Source organism: Pagrus major, chromosome 13 (assembly GCF_040436345.1).
Source record: "Pagrus major chromosome 13, Pma_NU_1.0".
In the NCBI taxonomy this organism is placed as follows: Eukaryota; Metazoa; Chordata; class Actinopteri; order Spariformes; family Sparidae; genus Pagrus; species Pagrus major.
Genome location: NC_133227.1, coordinates 9,714,223 through 9,734,422, shown reverse-complemented (window position 1 = coordinate 9,734,422; position 20,200 = coordinate 9,714,223). Strand labels below are relative to the sequence as shown.

The 20,200-nt window shown below is 41.3% G+C and overlaps 1 protein-coding gene across 2 annotated transcripts in view; it reads left to right on the top strand.

Annotated features, from left to right (window-relative positions):
- The window catches only part of nbeaa (neurobeachin a), a 109,864-nt gene that overhangs the window by 41,773 nt on the left and 47,891 nt on the right, over nucleotides 1-20,200 (top strand). For both annotated transcript variants that reach the window (XM_073480099.1, XM_073480100.1), the window contains exons 5-13: nucleotides 433-554; nucleotides 3,760-3,886; nucleotides 5,153-5,272; nucleotides 6,307-6,453; nucleotides 13,478-13,675; nucleotides 14,652-14,785; nucleotides 15,415-15,523; nucleotides 16,982-17,134; nucleotides 19,494-19,662. In XM_073480099.1, coding sequence (XP_073336200.1) covers nucleotides 433-554; nucleotides 3,760-3,886; nucleotides 5,153-5,272; nucleotides 6,307-6,453; nucleotides 13,478-13,675; nucleotides 14,652-14,785; nucleotides 15,415-15,523; nucleotides 16,982-17,134; nucleotides 19,494-19,662 — 1,279 coding nt within the window. The remainder of the gene's footprint in view (nucleotides 1-432; nucleotides 555-3,759; nucleotides 3,887-5,152; nucleotides 5,273-6,306; nucleotides 6,454-13,477; nucleotides 13,676-14,651; nucleotides 14,786-15,414; nucleotides 15,524-16,981; nucleotides 17,135-19,493; nucleotides 19,663-20,200) is intronic.

Below are 20,200 nucleotides of genomic sequence, written 5' to 3'. Positions count from 1 at the left end.
CTCACACACGCCTGACCCAGCACTGCTAACAACAACAAATGAATTCTTACGTGCCAAACTAGCTTTGTAGGCATTGAATTATGCAAATATATGACATGGTGATGTAGTGTGATGTCACAAAGTCACAGAACTAAAGGCCAGGTTACTGACGAGGCGTTTCAGGAGCAGTGCTTCCTGTGGGAGAGAGGAGCATCTATTTGTGCAGACTTTGATCTTTTTAACTTTCAAGATTTTTTACATGCGCAAGAACAAGAACACATTGAAGTACAGAAAAAAAAAACTAAAAAGCAGTATAGGTCTCCTTTAATTGGCACTTTGCTCCGTCAGTGCACAGAGCCGAGTGTTTAAAGGGAAGTAATGACTGAGCAAGTGACGTATTGATTCCTAAAAAACATTGACAAGAGATGATCTGATGTGTGTGTCCTCCCCCAGGCCATAGCGTTGCCGCCAATTGCCAAATGGCCTTACCAGAACGGATTCACTATCAACACGTGGTTCAGACAGGATCCACTCAACAACATCAATGTGGATAAAGACAAACCATACCTTTATTGGTAAGTAGGACGCCTTTTATCTGGTGTGTTACATAATGAAATTATATTCTTTGTAATGGGATTCTGGGGCTGAAAACATCATCACATCGTAAAACATGAAAGTACTTTTTTAAAATCCACTGTTCAACACTTCAGCACTCTCAGGATATCGGCCATGAATCTTTCATTTCTTTGCCCATTCTGTTGGCCTAATGACACATCCTCGATATTTTTGTGCCGGCGCAGTTACAGAGGAATTTAAAAGAAGAAAAGGAAGCAAGAACATCAGCGGCAAACATCGGATTTTTGTGTCAGTCCTTCAAGATCACAGAGGAACGGTTTTCTTAATAGACTCTCCATTTTCAACAGTCAAACAGAGAAGAAGAGACGCAGAAATGCCACCTTCTCTATTATGACAGTCGGCCTTAACACAGCACAGCTTTAAAATACTTTTACTGTTTATTGTAAGAAGTGAAAGTGACCGTCTCTCTTGTTTTTCCTCTACTGTTGATCCAAGCAAAGAAAAGCACACAGCTGAATAGAGCAGGTTCAGGCTCGTTCCTTCTGTGTGTCAAAAGGCATTTTGGTTCAAGAAAGAAGCGAGCTAACTGAAGTGAACATGAATGCTGAGAGTTGAAGGAGAGTACACTGTACTTAATGAGGAAGTATGAGAAAGCGCTCAATAGACTAAACAGGCTTTTGCTCAGGCCCAATAATATCCCACATTAGCTTTCAGCACAGTGCGAGCTAGAATATTGTATTCTCACATACAGGTAAGTTTTGTCTGCTGAGGAATTCTAGAGTTGTAACATTCAAAGGTTTTGTTTTTCAGGTGTTGGTTTAAAGGTTTATATTGATAATATTTTTATCTAGAGAAACCTTTTTCTTTTTTTAAATATTACATCTACAGAGCTTGTAGAAAGGCACAGAATAACAGTATCGCTTTTCCTTAACGATTGCGATTGTGAATCAGTAATTTCACAAAAATTGAATTGATATTCTATTTAAAGTTATATAAACTGAGGGAAAGTAACAAATCCTCACATTTGAGAGGCTCTAACCAGAAAATGTGCAGCGTTTGTGTTTAATAAATGACTTAAAGTTTCAATGTGTAAGATTTGACCACACAGGTCTGGTCTCGTAATACCACTTTGTACCTCAAGAGGCAATAGTCTGATAGTGTCCCATGTGTCTCATGTCAATAAAGCCCCTTTGAATTGAATTAAACAGTATAGCCCTCTCACAGTTTCAGCTAGGAGACGATAGTTAGCCACGTTTCACAAGCTAAAAAAATTAATAAACAAAATAAACTCACAAAATGTCAAGAATAGAAATATCTTGCAATATTCTTACAAGCGTACACCTTCTGAATTCAAGTTTTTCTCTTTTACCAAGGTTACACGAGATGAATTGCTTTGTTTCCTCAGGGTGAAACAAAATAAAACTCACCAAATACGTCTTTGTCCTTCCACTGACAACCACCTACTCTGGTGAGGTTCTCCTTGGGAATGTTTTGGTGTCCAGCTAGTTTCAATAAATCAGAGGTCTGCCTGCCGCAGACACACATGTGATCACATACAGTAGCTGAGTGCACCTTGTTAAAGGTAATACTTCAGCCTCTCTAAGAATTTCTGAACCAATCCCCTCTTTTCTGCAACTTCCTTCTGAGCAATAGATTCAGCATTACTTTAATTCAAGAGCGCTCCTCTGCTGAGTCACACCAGATGATAAACATTTAGCTCATTAGACTGAATGACAGGGACAGGAAGTTAATAGATAAACCGATAATGAATTAGAACATAACTTTAAATGTCAAGGCACGCCATTATGAGTGTGGTGCTGGTAGGATTCTGTCACCCGTCAGCGTGCAGCTTTGGACCTCGCTGGCCTCGACGTCAGTGTTGTAAGTGCACGCCGTTAGCCACTGTGAAGCTTCATTAGCTTTGACCTTTTATTTAATTGAACTCTTTTACTCTGCTGCTCGGCTTCTTCCCCCACCTCTCCACTCTGAAGAGAAAGGTTTTGCTAGTCTTCTACAGGAAGGATGACATACATTTGTATATTCTCCAGATACCATCGCAGAGATAAGTGTCAGGATGTAATCCTGTTTCCGTAGTAACCGTTTGTCAGGTTGTCATGGTAAGTGAGGAGTAAGAGAGGGGGGGAGCCCTCCTCTCCTCTGGCCCAGGTCTTATCATCCTCCCCCAGATGTGGCTGCTACTCCAGTCGCCTGTCTGATACAGGCCTCCACAGCTGCAGGAAGGCAGCACGCCGATAACACGCCGCACGCTCTCCTCAGGTGTACCAGGGAATCACTCGAGAGGGATTTATGTCTGCTTCCTGGCTCTGCTATGTGTGTGATCCTCGTGGGCCTATTTTAGATGTGAAATGTGTCTTGTTGTTTTGTGAAGAAGCTTAGCTGCGAGACTGGGCTTTACGTGGAGGTTATGAGTGCAGGAAAAGAAGCATTATGGGAGAAAAATGGAGGGGTAGGGGATTAGTAGTGTTTTTGCAAAAACCTGTGATCTGGGACCCCTGGTGCTGCTGCGAAGGAAATACTCTACTCACGCTTCTGAAAATCCTGATTTTGAAACAGAAATAGGCTTTAATAATCTCATGTGTAAGTGTGGAAGATATGAAAGCCCTGAGGGGCAAGTGAAGAAATGTTTTTTTCTAGGTGATCCATTTTCTAAGTCTGATCTAAATCGTTTTCTTTCCTGTGGTTATGACTTGAGAACTGGTGGGAAATTTTGAAAAAAAAAATGAAAAAAAGAAATCACATGTTTTGACTGATGGAAAAAAGAATTAAGAAACCTCACTGGCCCTTCAGGGCTTCCGTAGTACGGTGCTGAGCTTTTTGTACAATTGTGTCTGTATGTAGTTGACCTTTTGCAGTTACAGTAGTAGCTTGCAGAAACAAAAATCAAACCAGACAACATGGTTGGAATGAAATTTATTTGACAAATGTTTGCTTTTTTTTGTAGTTGTCAGTTTAAAAGTGTCATTCTTCAATGTAACTGATGTCTAATCTAATGTAACTCCATGTTGAACATGTAATTCAGTTACACAGAAACTGATGCCATACTGTCTCATGAGCACATGATTTCTCATGCTCAACAGAAACTTTATCATTGTTTTGTTTGTTTTTTTGTTTTGCCTTTGGGGCGCAGTAGATTTTTGACTTGACAAACTGAACTGAGCGTCACTCTGTCTGATTCTCCTGCAGTTTTCGCACCAGTAAAGGAATCGGTTACTCCGCTCACTTTGTGGGAAACTGTCTCATTGTGACATCGTTGAAGTCAAAAGGAAAAGGCTTTCAGCACTGTGTGAAATATGATTTCCAACCCCGCAAGGTAAGAAAACACACACACACACAGATGCAAATGAATAATTTTAAATGAGTGCAGAGTTTGGTACTCCAGTGCCACTTGTTAGATGAGAGAGCAGCAGGAGTGTGTCGCTGCTCTCCTTGTATCTACCCTCGCACTCACTCGGAGTGTTGATGAGGATAGATAAGGTCTGTCAATTAAGACCTGCACTGCCCCTTTACCGCGCTGTCAGCATTCTGCTATTGTCCTGCACGCAAACACACACACACCTTCGCATGCACACATAAACACACACGCATTCGCTTGATGAGATGGCCTTCCACGTTTTTTTGCTGACCCAGTTGAATCTCTGCGCTGCCTAACAAAGTTCCCAGTGGTTCCATTTGATCAATTTATAAGTGTGTGACCGTGTGCATGTGTTAATGTGTGTGTGCGTGTGTGCGTGCATGCATGTGTGGTATTGTCCACTCCCCAGCAGGTATGCATACACCAGCAAAAAATTCTAGCTTCCTCCCCTCCCCCGCCGTCTTCCCTCCAGGGAACCTGTGTGCATTGTCACCGGGGAAGATGCTTTCTAATCATCTCACACATACACACATGCACACTGTTAGCGGTATATAAAGGTGGGAAGAGAGTCTGGCGAATGAATGAGGTGAAGAGGTTGTAATCTTGTATGTTCGCCGACCCTTGTCCAGAGAGCTAATGCTGTTAGAAGGAAGACAAAACCAGACAAAACCATAATTTTTGTCGCTTTTTTTATCATTATTTACAGGAAGAATTACAGGTTGCCAACTAGATTTTTAATGTGCCATTCCCACCACCCCCTCCTCCTAATCGGAAAAAAACCTTGACACAAATATTTATTAATTGGTCGTAGAAAGAAAAATCTCCAATTAGTTATCGCACGGCAGGAGGCTTGTATTGAAAGTTTGGAAGTACAAAGGCGTAAAAACACATTCGGCTCACCTCAGGGTTCAACGAATCTTAGTCAAGTCAATAAATCCGGCCACCCACGGTGCGATGTAAAAGATAATATGCAAAGACATCATTAATAGGATAGATACCCGTAGGGGAGGCGATAACTGACAACACCTTTCAAACACAAATGGAATTCAAAGTGCTTCACAGAAGGTAAGGCAAATAATCAAAAGGAAAAAATCAATTAAAATACAGCTCTGTTTACTATAGACTGTGAAATCTGCTCTCTTTCTTCAGTTGGGTGTATTGCTGCACATGATTTTTTTTTATTTGTCGCCTCGTCTCTTTCTGAATGTGTTTTTTTGTTTCCAGTGGTACATGATCAGCATCGTCCACATCTACAACCGCTGGAGGAACTCTGAGATCCGCTGCTACGTCAACGGTCAGCTGGTGTCCTACGGCGACATGGCCTGGCACGTCAACACCAATGATGTAAGAGCCCCGACACAGACCTTTATGAAGATTTCAGAAAAACACACTCAAGAAACTGTGATGGAAGTATGGTGACGGTGATGGTGACTGAGTTTAACTGCTTCTTTTCTCTTGATATAAAAAAATGTTTTGTTGCTACCAGAAGTTTGAGAAGTCCAGTATGGGTCTGGCTCCGCTTACCCTTCCCCTCCTGCTGTGATATTGGCAAACGTTTGAGGTTTGCCCTCTGCATTCATCAGCTGGAGCAGAGTTGCCCTTGGGCCCCGTTCCAGCACAGCTCGCCCAAACTCCAACTTCAAACTTTTCCATTTAGCAGGGGACAGGTAGCCTGACCTCTCAGTGGCAGCACTGCACTTCTTTACTTTTTGGCTCTTGACATTGCTGCAATTACCAGGGGCTGGTGTTATTCTCTGTAAGAAATACCTTGGCCTAAACTATATTATAGTTCACTCGGCTCACCGAAACACTCGTAAGAAAAGAAGTACACTGTAAAAGAAGTGAAAGAACAGGTCTGAAAATGTGCCGATGCTATCAGGGTTTGTTTTGTCCCGAAGGCTGAAAGATAAAACTTATTTCATCACTTTGAAGAAGCAGAGGAGTAAAGATCTCAGAGTGATAAAGTGTATCAGAGGGATGGAGGAGATGAAAGGCAGGTGGACAGAAAGAATGTAATAGCAGGTGATGGCAGAAGTTGTAACGGATCGATTAGAAACGAGCAGCTATCAAAAGTTCATCTTTTTCTTTCTGCCATCTCCGTTCTTTGCTGCAGAACGCCATGAACTTATGACCACAGGTTGAAAGTGAATAATTAATTTACTCTTGAGATGTCTTAAAATGTGAAGATCAACAGACTTTAAACAAACATTTCCTCTCAAAGGTGTTAACATGTCATGAAACTGAAAAAAACACACAGTTGTGGCTGGCTTTCTTTAGTTTACGTGTCAAACAAAGAAGAATATATTGCTAGAAAGCTCTGAAAATGTGAAATATTTGAGTTGATGGCTAACTTTCTTTCGTCCTCTACCTTTTTTCAGAGCTATGACAAGTGTTTCCTGGGTTCATCAGAGACGGCGGACGCTAACAGGGTGTTTTGCGGTCAGCTGGGAGCCATTTACGTATTCAGTGAAGCTCTCAACCCAGCTCAGATCTTTGCCATTCACCAACTTGGCCCAGGATACAAGGTGAGACGGCGCCCACGTTCTACCCTATCTCCCGCTGTACTCTATATTCTCAGTACGCTTTGCATCAATGTCACGCACTGTTTGGCAGGCTGAATATCCCGGCAACCTGATGATTGCATTTACAATGTTATTTAATGCTGTCTTTGCCCGTTCACATTGTCAGCTAGAAGTAGCTGAGGCCATCGATCATTCTTGGGCTGTCAATCGTGGAATAGCTTGTACATTGGTGCCAGGGTGTCCTTGTGGTTGGTAGGTTGAGGGTTTTGTTGTCAGTTAATGTATACTGTATAAGTTTTGCATCATCTCCTGTCGTGCAGTCACGCAGGGGAAATGACTCTTAGATAACTAGGAGAACTGTTTAATTTAACTAGCATTTATCCATTATTTTTGGTTGGCTTTTTCAAGGGGTTATCCGTTAATATTTCACCATTTAAACAATATCTAATTTAACTTTATACCGACTGTTTGCTAACTGTTTTAACCATTTAGTCATTTCTTTTAGCTAAGTCTTACTTTAAGCTATTTCACCACTTATCTTAAAGCTAGCTAATTCACCTGTTTGTACACTCCTAGCTAACTATTTCAAACATTACCATCAGTCTTACTTTTAGATAGCCTATTTCACCAATTATCAAAAAGCTATCTATTTCACCTGTTTGTCTACTGTTAGCTAATGTTAACTAGTTCAACCATTGAGTCAGTACTGAAGCATTACTTTATGGCTAATTCACTGTTTGTGCACTTTCAGCTAACCATTCCAACCATTCTGACTTTTAGCTAACCATTACTTGTAGCCATTTCACCATTTGTCCATTATTTGTGGTTATCTATTTAAGTGTTTATCCGTTATATTTTAAAGCTTTATCCTTTAATTTTCAACAACTATTCTCATAGCCTACTTTTAGCTACCATTTATCCAATACTTTTAACTGCTGACTTCTTTGCTAGCTGTCTTGTTAACTTCAGTGTTCGTGGTGTTCAGGTGTTAGCTGACTTATATGGACATATTTTTTAAAAATCAAATCAAAATTGTTACTGTACAATCTGCCCACGTATCCTCTGGCAACATGTACCCCCTGGGGTACAAGTACCCCTGGCTGGGAATCGCTGGGCTGGAGTACATTACTAGATTCTTCCTTTCCTTTTTAGGATAACTGTACATTACAACATTTTGATGCTAAAAAGCAGCTATTCTTACATGTGTGAACTTCAGGCTAGTGGAGAGGAGGCGGAGGTAATCAAAGTGTAAAACTCACTGTCGCTTGACACTCATAACCTTGATGCAACAAGTTTTACTGTCCAAAAAGCAAGCTTTTGACAGGGGAGCTGTCTTCATCGAGGTAGTTGCAGGAATATTTGTCATTTTGAGTAATTCTGCTCCTGTCAGCCAGAACATCGCTGCTCTCAGTGTACGTTTCTAATTCAGTATTAAAAAAGTCACATATTCCAGAAGAGATGAGCAGTGAAGGGCATAGCTGCGAATACCACCACATTTTTTGAGAACTTGCTTGCTACATACACTTAAATGCTCAAACTTAAACTATTTTTTAAAGCTCACACACAAATTCTCTGGAGGGTTTAGAAACACATCCCTGCAAATGAAAGATAACACTATATAAAGTTACAACAGATAAAGCAGATTGAGAATAAAGGGGCACAATGAAAAGTAAATTACGACACTGTCGCTAAATACCTTCCGGGAAATCACAAATTGATGTCTGGACTTTGCAGTTTAAAGAATGGGTTTTGCCTTTAAACCCAGAGTCGTGATACAGAACTTTGCGTCCCGGTGGTAATAAAAAATATTCAAATGAGGCTTCACAATGTTGGGTGTCGAGCACAGATAACTCAAATCACCATATCTGTCTTTTGGCCTGGCTATCGGCGACAGCTAAGATGTCGCAACACCTTGCCAGCTGTCTGCGTCTTGTTTTGGCAGACTTGCGCGCCTCAGGCCACTTACAGCTTGTTTATGAAGGTGTCCAAAGCTGTCAAGATTTCCGCACCATGAGGCTGCACGGATATCTGAGGCTGCTGATGTTTTTTGCGAACAGCTGCTGGTATTTCAAGAGCTCCTTAGAAAAGGGTGTACTGTATACTGCATCGGAAATATGCTTTTGTTACCAAAATAAGGTCAAACTGATGGAGACAACGTCAGACAACACATGACCGACAACATGCAGAGTGCACGTTTGTAGATCGCGGGAGATCGAGCTTCGTCTCACACAGGAGCACTGACTCATACATGTCAGTTTCACGCCTTTGTCTTTCTATCATTATCACCCTCTCTCTCTCTCAACCTCTCCTTGTCACATCACGTAACATAAGGCACGTTTTAGACGAGAGTTCTCACTCCTAATGATCACATGCTCGGAGTTTTGCTGTTTCTCGGCCATGAATACTGATTCGGCGCTCTGTCACAGCCCACAGTTTCCTGGGGGTGATCAGTCAGATGATTGCCTCTCTGCATGCCGCAGAACGGGCTTCTCAGATGCCCAGAAGAGACCATTAAATGGCTCAGTTGTTTCAAAGCCGCTGGCCCCGGCGCCGGTATTGTGATGATGAGTTCACGGGTGTTTCGGTTGGCTAAAGGAGGACGCCACTGGGACTAGGCTTGTTTCACACAGCTTCCCCTCTTAATGTGAATATAGGCCTGTGCTCGCTCTCGTGGCTTCACACAGATGCCGCTGTGTAAAGATGACATGCTGCTCCTGGGGTTTTGCCTAATCGCTGGTGAACTGTATCTATACTGTACAGCGTATATGTGTGTAGCCTCGTGGTCTCATCCACTGTCAGTGCTACTGTTCAGTAATGAGCAGCAGAAAGCAGACAGACACTCTGCTCGCTCTGCTAAACAAGCCTTCAGCACAGTGAGGGTGTTCAAGGTCTTCTCGCTCGACGTGGCTCATGATGGCCGACACGCTGTGTGTACTGAATGTGTGTGTGTGTGCAGTTCAGCACTTCCATGCTCTCCTAATGACAGGAAGAAGATGGAACATAACATCTTGTTTTTCTGTGCGGAAAGAAAGCTCCAGTGTTTTTGTCTTTTTGTGTGTGTGTGTGTGTGTGTGTATGTGTCATTCACATGCTGTTGAGTGTGTGTCGCTGGTTGCACGACTCATCAGGAGTCCAGATGTCTCATTGCAGAGCACTGCCAACAATCTGGCCACAGTGTAATTAATGGACCATGTGAGTCTATCTGGACACCTGTATTGTCATGTCCCTGTGTGTGTCTGCATCTACATGTGTCTTGTGGGTTCATAATAAATTTAGCGAGGTTCTTTAAGTTTTGTGCATTTTAATATTAAACCTTAAAGGTGCACTACGTAGTTTTTTGGGAATCAGTTTTAATCAGATGAGAAAGATCTCCATTGACTGATTTTTTTAATGCCTGAAGACACTAAATAAACAAACTCTCTTTGTTTTCATGACTGAATAAACTGAATAAACAAACTGACCTTAAAGGACAATTTCATACTGTTTTAATTTGGCGGACCCTGCCACCTTTCTAGCTTCAAACCGTGTTTGTCCTCTGAGAACAGCTTGTTTATTCAGTTATGGAAAAAAGGAAATAAATATGTATGAGTTTGTATTATTACCTCATTAATATTGTAAATACTAAAATTCTGAGTTTCATTTAAAATGACATTGTGCCCCTTTAAGAGAATTATATTCCTTATAAACAGATTTGTTTTAAAGCCCCCTGAGGCAAAAAAAATAAAACTGACTTGACTTGACTTTTGCTGGGCTCAGTAATTGGTACACAATGATGTATGTCACTGAATTAACACCAAATATTGACGTCGTAAAAGCTAATTTTCTCTCACTTTGTTTAACGCTCTATGTCGATCTATGAGTGAGAACTGAAGGTGACTTGGCAGAGGTATGCGCTCTACTGAGTGCCATTCTAGTTAAGTATTTATTTATCTGATAACTAAACCAAAATAAGTTTTACAACATTTTAGTTGTATGTTGGAGAACTCATTCTGGAGGACTGCAAACTGTGTGGAGATGCACGGAGGCACGGATGTGTGTGTGTGTGTGTGTGTGTGTGTGTGTATGTGTGTGTTATCACTGCAGGCCAGTGTCGTATCTGCAGCTGTCAGGAGTGACTTGTCGCTTTCATTCTTCTGTGTGTGTGTGTGTAACCAGGTGAGGGACACACAAGTGTTTAAATCTTTACATATGTAAGAATTTGCTCTCTCCTCAGTTCTTGCGTGTTTCTCCCGCTGCCTGTCCGATGCCTCCGTGCATCCCTTAATACTTTAGAGAGTCAGCAAAGCTCTTTTACACCTTCAGCTACATGCTTCCAGCGTTTTGCACAGCAACATAAATACATATGCGCGAGTAGACACACACACACACACTTCATAAAAGCACCACAATAAATGGGCTTACACCGCATAAAATGTGCATCTTAATAAGCGTATTAATTTCACATTCAGGCTATTCAGTATTTTTTCCGTGCAGAGGGCCCACTAACCTTCAAAATAAACCAGAGAGCAATTTATTTGTGTTTGTGATTGATTATCCTTGCACATGGCTGCGGTATTCTCGGTTACTTTTAATGGATAAGCTGTTAAATATATAAGCTTTTTAACACTGGATCATCAGCTTTTGTATTTCACTAAACTATAAATGCTATAAAAACTATTAAAGTATAAACATGGGCAGGCTGTCATACTGTGTAATTACCATTAATTTCTGCCAGAAATAATGTTTTGCAAGCAAGAATGTGTGTGGAAATATGTGTGGATAGTGTGCCTCACATTCAGATAATATACAAGCAAGCTTTTTGTATCACAAGTGATTTAAAAGGGAGGAGAAAGTTAAGACTAACGCAGCGCTAGGAAACCACAGACTTGTGTTCAGCCCCTGGATGGAGATAAGGATGTTACACTGTGGAGGGGCCGTTTTCTTCAGACGCCTCCGTTGTGTAGTGCGCTCTTAACTTCACGGTGGAATTTTCTGCTGCATAGTTAAAACTGCTCAGGGCACATTTTCTACATCAGACATCAGATGAAAGGTTCAGAACAAGTCGGGCCTGCAGGTCTGTGAGCAGCCCGGGGCTTTCCTGTGCATTCAGGCTGAGCGAGGCACCTGGGGACCCAGCTGCTCGAAGGCGAGAGCGCCCCTTGCCTGGTGCTACTGCAAAAGGTGGCAGAGCATCCTGCTGGCCTTTCATCTGTGGGGCTTCATGAGTGTATCAACACAGCTGCAGGATATATGGACTCGCAGACCTGTGCAGACAGACAGATATAGACATTAGATGCAGACACACACACACACAAAGTGCAGCCTCCTACAATCTGCATTGACAAAACAGATTCATTTTTTCCTTAAGGTAGCAGAGAAGACTGTAATTGTCTGTTGAAACATGCTGAACAATTCTTTACAGTTCCTCCATCACAAATGTGTCAGATTTAAGGCAACATATCCATATTATTTCATTATGATATGAGACTCTATATGGATTTTGGAAATCGTTTTATCGTGATATGGCGTAAGTGTTGTCTTTTCCTGGTTTTAAAGGCTGCATTACAGTAAAGTGATGTCCTTTTCTGAAATTACCAGACTGTTCTACTTGTTCTAATATTTGCCTTTTCCCACATACTCATTATATCCACCAGGGGTAGACTGATTATTGACCCCTGCCGATTATCGGGCCGATATTCAGCATTTTCCGATTATCGGTAACTGTGATTTTTCTGTCAGATTGCCGGTAAAATAAACTAGTTTAAAAATGTGCTACTTTGGCTTCGATGCAGCATCCTCTCGCACAATGTCCCCCACACACAATATCTGATAGTAACACGTCACAATGAATAGCCTGTATACACTGAATAATCTGAATCTGCAAAGTAACTAGTAACCTCAAAAAGTATCTCAAAATTGGTACTCAGTAAAAGTACTTGAGTAAATTGTACCTAGGTTTATTTCATTAATGGTTGTTCGAAATTTTGACACAAAGAGTTTCAATTTTACTGCAAATGAGTATCAGTCCCAAATATTGGTTTTCAGTCTCCTTGATTTCTAATAATCGGTGTCGGTATCGGCCCCGAAAGAGCCAAATCAGTCGACCCCTAATATCCTCATTACTGATGATTATTTGTCAAAAATCTTTTAAAAGCACCAATAGTCATCCCTACAATATTGCCCAGTCCTAGTATTTATGAAGTGCTATTGAAGAGGTTTTAAAATACCGACATATATGATGTATCGGTTGGCCAATATTTTCTTGATGAGAAATGAGCCTATCACAGATAAATAGATCATGTTGTCCAAATATTCTTTTAAACTGTATAACTAATATCATGCCTCTGTTACACACTGTATCTTTGTCACAAGTGTTTGATAACCACATTTGAGGGATAAGTGCAACAAAAATTGTGTATATTGGTTGATCTATCAATATCGGGATTTTTTACTCCCTAATATCTGTATCCGCATCAGCTTTAAAAATTGGTCGGGCTCTACGTTAAAAATGTCAAAATATTATTAACTGTAGTGCCAGCACCACCCAGCCTTAGTCAGTTTGTATTTTGGCATCACTGTTTTTTGAATGGTAATTTCCTCTCAAGGATGAAAAATTATAAGAAAAAGTTTTGATTTTCAAGGTAAAAGCTTATTAACAAATACAACATAATACGCAGAAATTGAACAACATAAATTTATATGACTGTGTTCGTACTCTTTTGTGTGTTTTTCGTTGGTGTACGACAACGAGAGAAGATAAATTTGGAGCCCTGAGTGCCTTTCTCCCACACATCCGCTCGCCGGCTCCATCTCTTATTCTGGGCTAATTGAATTAGTGCCCGGGTTAGCACTGTGTTCATTAAGCTAATGCTGAGTTGTTTACACAAGGCTCATGCCGCAATTAAGCAGACTCCATTTTGGGTGTTGAGCTTGTACACGCAGACACACACTCACATTTTCTCAGTCACTTGTCTCCCTGATTCAACGTGTTTCTCACGCGACCTTTGATGTCTTCTTCTTCTCTCTTTCTCTCTCTCTCTATCTCCAGAGCACTTTCAAGTTCAAGTCAGAGAGCGACATCCACCTTGCCGAGCACCACAAGCAGGTGTTGTACGATGGCAAGCTGGCCAGCTCCATCTCCTTCACCTACAATGCCAAGGCGACGGATGCCCAGCTTTGCCTGGAGTCATCGCCCAGGGAAAACCCCTCCATCTTCGTCCACTCGCCACACGCACTTATGCTACAGGTCAGTGTGGTCAGATTCGTCAGAGCGGCTCTTCATCACTTCCAGACCTCTGCCTCTGCCACATCTCCTGATTAGTTCAGCAACTCATGTATGAATGATTGAAGCGAAATGAAAGGGCAGTTCAGCCTCATAATCAGGCTAGTTCATCACCCGGTGTCTCACAAACAACTCAGTTGCATTTGGGAAAAAATATAATATAATATATAATATAGGATAAGGACAGGTTAAAAAAAAAAATTACCAATGTCGCACAGTTCACAGTTTTGTATTTTTGGTGAGATTCAGCTGTTTATTAGTCTTTTTGAGGACATTCTTTTGTACTGCAAATATCTTTCCAAGTGTCCTCCATTCAAGGATGGTAAGACTGTGCTCTGCTAATGATTATTCTTCTTTGTATTTCTTCATAAAATGTACTCCTTTGCCTATTGTGAGAACAATGCACCAGCAATTCAGGCAGCAATTACATCACAAAGGCAGCGAGTGAATCAAATTGGATTAGTCATACAGTTATTTTAGTTATTTTAGTTTTTATGAGTTTAGTTTAGTCATTCATGACAGTATTAGGAAGCTTACACAGGTGCCATTTAAAGAGTTATAGAAATTAAGATTTGGCATTATATAATAATTGTTATTTTAAGATTATATAATTGTATTTTTTTCTCTCTGAAATCTGAATCTGTCGTGAAAATATCTTGTTTTTACATACATTATACCATTTACAAATCAGTAAGCTAACAGTTAACAGCAAAGAACAACATGTACATCCAATTTGAAATAAAGGGCTCAGTTGTATTTCTGACAAATGTGTTTTTTAGCTTCCATTAAAAACTGTGTTAATGTTGTATTTGAGACCAACAGTAGTCTGCATATAAGAGCTGTTAATATACCAGTGGCAGTGAGTTTGTATGATTTTATCTCTGTCTGTGTGTATTTACAGCAGAGTTTGTGTCTCTAACTGTCCATTTCCATCCCACAGGATGTAAAGGCCATCGTTACTCACTCCATCCACAGCGCCATACACTCTATAGGAGGCATCCAGGTCCTGTTCCCTCTCTTTGCTCAGCTGGACTACAAACAGCTCAATGATAGCAGCGTGGACACCACAGTCTGGTGAGCGGTCCACAAAGATAAATCCCGTCAGTAATGCAGTTTCAGTGATTTCTCATGCAGCGAATGGGCTCCAACATAAAAAGAATTGTGTGTTTTGTTTTGTTTTTAATATGCACTATTTACTGCAGCTGATCCTGGCATGGGCCCTGAAACAAAGGGGGGGAGAAGTGACAAAAAGAGACTTTAAGGGACATTAGATAAAGATGAATGTTATATGTGTGAAAGTAATCTTCAAACTTAAAGACCAACCTGAGATAATAATGCTGCAGGCTAGAAATAACTGATTATAGAGAGCAGGGTGTGTAAGTGTGAAAGGAGGAAGAGTTATGTGGTTGTCCCCGGAGCGATGAGCAGCTTTGTAGAGCGTCTGCGTTCTTCTCTCCCTAAGATTGTCCTGATACCACCCATCACATGAGCCCTAATGCAGTTACATTTCAGGCAGTATCTCCACATCATGTTAGCTGAAGTCAAGACTATTTGGAAGAGAATGATAACAAACAAAAATACAAGTGTTTATTAAAGATAAATGACAGAGACGGTGAAGCAAACCATGAGCAGATTTAGTGAATATCTAGAAAGATTTCCACGCAGCGTTACTGCAACATGTGTGTACGATGTGTGTGTTGCAGTGCGACTCTGCTGGCATTCCTGGTGGAGCTGTTGAAGAGCTCAGTGGCCATGCAGGAGCAGATGCTGGGAGGAAAAGGCTTCCTGGTGATTGGATATCTGCTGGAGAAGGTCAGTGAAAAGCCTCGACAATGACGAGCTTGTGTTTACATGTTCATGCACATGTTGTTGTTGGGTGAATCAGAAGAATAGCCTTGATTTTGTACCATGACCTCCACTGAGGTTCTCAAGGCTTTCAAGGCCTTCACTTTTCAAGTGTTTATTTAACTACACACCTATTTTATGCCTCTGTCATGGTTTATAGCTGTGGCCAGAGGCATTATGCTTTCAGGTTGTCTATCCATCTGTCCGTCCGTGCACGATATTTCTTCATATTTGTCACAAACATCCATTTGGACTTAAGGACCGGCTGATTAGAATTCGATGGCCAAAGGTCACTGTGACCTTAACTTCTGCCCCCTTCTCTTGAAGGCCATATCTCAGGAATGCATTAAGGGATTTTCCTCTAATTTGGGACAAAATGATTTGGTGATATTGGGCTACAGGTGATTGTTGTTGCAGCGTGTGAAGAGGCTCTGGGTCAGTTCTCTGTACTCCCCTGAAAAAACTGTCTCTACGTGAAGACAACGTGTTTCTCACTGGAAGTAATTTACTGGAAATGATTTCACCGAGGACTACATTAACATCTTCTTAAATTCCTTCGCTGCATAGGCTTTGTTATATATGTATATGTATAAGTGATTGTATATCTAGACAGACATGGATGTAAACTACAACATGACTGGTGCACGGAGACATAAACTCACAAGGTTGTAAATCTTGAAATATTGTGCATTATGTTTTAATAGCCATCAGACTTATGTTTATCTGCTGTACACTCAGTTGCCAATTTATTGGCTACAACTAATGTAGTCTAATACAACAGTCCTGCAATAAACCATTTCATGCTGGTGTTGATCCAACATGATAATTCAGATCATGATCATTTGTGCGTCTGTTGAACTGTATTTCCTCAAACAGACAGGTGCTTCCATTATTTTGTCCTTCCTATTTATACGAGGAAAGGGGATATAAGAAAAACAAATCACAGCACGGCACAAACTGCAGCCTCCAAAGTAATCATACAGTGGAATCAACACCTCTGTGCAACAACAACGACGTTTATTAATTTTGTATTTCTTCCGAAGCTGCCGCTGGAGCAGCATGCCACAAATGTGCGGAAAGGTTATGTGAAAGATGGAGAAAGAGGTCTAAGGAACTGCGTCACACATCTAGCTGCTGGTGTCAATCAATGACTTGAGCACCTGTTCACAAAGGCACCTCAGATTGTGCAGCACAACACATAATGCAGCAGATTATTTGTAGATCTTAATGAAACTAAACTCATTGCACTCTTGTGTCCTCTGCACGGCAAAATGTCAAACAGTAACTATGGCAACTAAGCATCTTGTGTAATGTATGGATGCAGGTATCATTTGTAACAGGTTAATGGAGCTAAGTCAAAACAGGGGTTTGCATGAACATTCAGTCTGTTTTAATCACAGCTTACATTTTCTTTCTTTTGTCCAGTCGTCACGTGTCCACATCACCAGAGCGGTACTTGAACAGTTCCTGTCTTTTGCGAAGTATCTGGATGGTTTACCTCATGGAGCGCCACTCCTGAAACAGCTCTGTGACCATGTCCTCTTCAACGCTGCCATCTGGATACACACCCCTGCCAAGGTCTGTTTATCTGTGTGTATCTACTGAATATGTGTGTGTGTGTGTGCGTGCGTGCATGTGTGCGTGTGTGTGTGTGTGTGGTTTCATGACCTTGCTGCAAAAAAACAGAGGATGATGGTCTGAGTAAGAGAATTAATGGGCTGATAGACTCCCAAACAGGTATGACAGAGAGAGGAAATAGCAAAAGAAAGGAAAAGAAAAGAAAGAAAGTTTTTTCCCCGAATGCAATTTGGACAAGCACGCAACATATAACAAAGAGGAAGGATGGACTGACATCTTCATGGCTGTTGCCCTTTACAATAACATCACAAAGGAGGTTGCAAGACGCAGAGGTAGGAGCTGGCACATCACGCAGGGAAAAGACAGAACATGCAAGCAAAGGAAACAGAGAGAAAAAGTGACATTTGAAAAGACCTGAGGGCTGGAGAGAGATGTGTAGTCCTTCTTCCTCTTACTCTGAACTAGATGTGAGTCTTCCTGGCGTTCCCGCAGGGCCAGTCAGCTCCAGCCTCCATTATTTTCAGAACTTCCTGACTCCCTGTCTTCTCCCCTCTGACCCTGAGATGTGATTGGCTCTTGGGTGTAGCAGCACCGCTTTTCAGGGCATGTTGGAGTTAAGATGTAAGAAATGCAGTTGAGCCGTTGCTGCTGCTGAGGAGAAAGTCAGAATCCAACACAGCATGAACATACCAACCTTAGCTGACTTGTGAAACAGTTCAAAGTGGCTCCATTATTCGATTTTTAACTGTAGTTGAGTGCCAATACAGAAAATTACAATAAATTAGCTTTACACATTCAGTAGGGCCATGGTGAGAAAAGGAGAGGCATAATAGATATACTGAGCAGCAACAAAAAGTGTTTTAATCCTTTAATCTTACGTTCACTCTGCCGTTCTGTCTCCCACTGAGCTTTATTATTTTCCACTTCTCAGGGTATTATTATCACCTTCATTATTGGCAAGAATAGCCTTGGTCACATTCAGGACTTAATGAAACACTTGAAGAAATCACATCCGAATCTCATCTCCCATCTCTCATAATGTCTCCCTCATGAATTCTCACTCAAAATAAAGAGCCTGTTTTCTTTACGAAGCACATAAACATGATCCCAGTCTACTGTTACAGCAATAATCTTCCACTGTTTTTAAAAATATGGCCACAGTATTCCTAATTTCATGTGGTAAACACCTTATTCTGTTTGGATATTCAGAACTAGGCCTTTTTCTGAAAGTAGCATTTTCCTATTAAGACATATGGGATATGAGGATATTAATCGAGTTTTAGCAGAATTTTTGATACAGTGCACTCAGAATATGCTTCTCAGTTGGGGTTTTTATCCCGGTTTGCGACACATGGTGTCCTCGTGGGTGCCTTCTACAAACCAACTAGCCAACAGGTTGCAAAGCTGGGGTAGAGATGCATGCCAAAAAGAACAACAGTATGAAAGACTTAGATATGAACAGGTTTTTGGATTTGCACAAATATCCCAATGCCTACCTTTTTACTAAGGGGCTTGAAGGAATTTAAGAGGGAGACTGACATCAGTGGCTGACGTGTTTGTAAGCTTTAAAAAAATCTTATTTTGACCTGGCTCCAGCTGTGCGATTTTGCCATATTTTGATGTAATAAACAGCATTTTAGGGCACGTTAAAGGGTAACTCCATTAAATTATACAAATCATTGTGCCACGATCAAGGAACTTCAGACTTGTCTCGAGCTGAAACCTGTTGTAAATCACATCAGATAAACACATGAGCTCAATGTGTGCAACAAAATGTAATAAAAACCATTTAAGTCAGCTGAGTGCACTCTCCATTCTCGATGATGAGCTATGTTGCGGTACACTCAGACCGTGGCGGCACTCAGCTAATTTCATCTGCTTAAACAGAGCTACCTCGTTAAGACTGGTCCTTGGCGTCATGGTCACTGTAATGAGCTCCGAGATTTGTGAGCAGCCGCTGCAGCAGACTTAAGTCTTTGTACCAACGATGGCAAGGATCCTTTAGAGGAATATTAAGAGAGGGAACAAGACGGGCACAGCAGGAGGCAGGGAAGGAGGGAAGAAGGAAATGAGCAATTGGAGAGCGCCCTGTTTAAATGTCAGGGCTGTGTAAGAAGCTCCTCAGATGCTTGACGGCTTCAGGCACAGAAAGATAAAAAATAACACAAAGCAGAAAACATCGGTGCTTTTGCTGGAGGGAAGTTTCCTATAATTCCCCTGTGGCTGCCTTTTCACAGTAAAACCTAATACACACAGATGACTTGTTTCTCGCCAGAAAGTGTATGACAGCTTGTATTTGTCCATCAACCTTTGTGTATGTGTTTATATCTACTGTATTATTGGATATGTGTGTATACAGGTCCAGCTATCCCTCTACACCTACCTGTCATCGGAGTTCATTGGCACCGCCACCATCTACACCACCATCCGCCGTGTGGGTACTGTCCTGCAGCTGATGCACACTCTGAAGTACTACTACTGGGCAATCAACCCGCTGGAGTGCAGCGGAATCACCCCCAAAGGTCTTGGTACGTTCACATGTGCACACAATTTGCACACAAAAGGCATGGTCGCTGTAAGAGGAGAGAACAAAAGATAAGGAACAGGAACAAGAACAATGACAGTCCCTTTCACACTCCTAATGAACCCCACTAGAGAGTTAAAGACACTATTCCTGACCTTGTTTATACTGTATATTACATACGTATATGGGCCTATAGTCTGTCTGCACAGTACTTGACATTCCCTCTCTACATTTCTGTCTCAAATTCTCCCACTTTGTACACAATCAATCCCTTCTTTTTTCTTCATCGTGCTAAATATGCTGTTATGGTTATCAAAATAGGACCCCAACGCAAGACACTAAGGCAGGCAGGAAGCAGAAACAAAGAATGAGCTTCAATAATGTAGAGCTGAAACCACAATAAATCAAAGGCAGGCAACAAAATTGACAAAAACAGGTTCGGGCAAATCAAAAAAACGAAAAAACACAAACTAGAATGAGGCTTGGGGAACACAGAAAACACGAGGAGCGAGCACAGAGACACCAGGAGCAAAACAGACGAA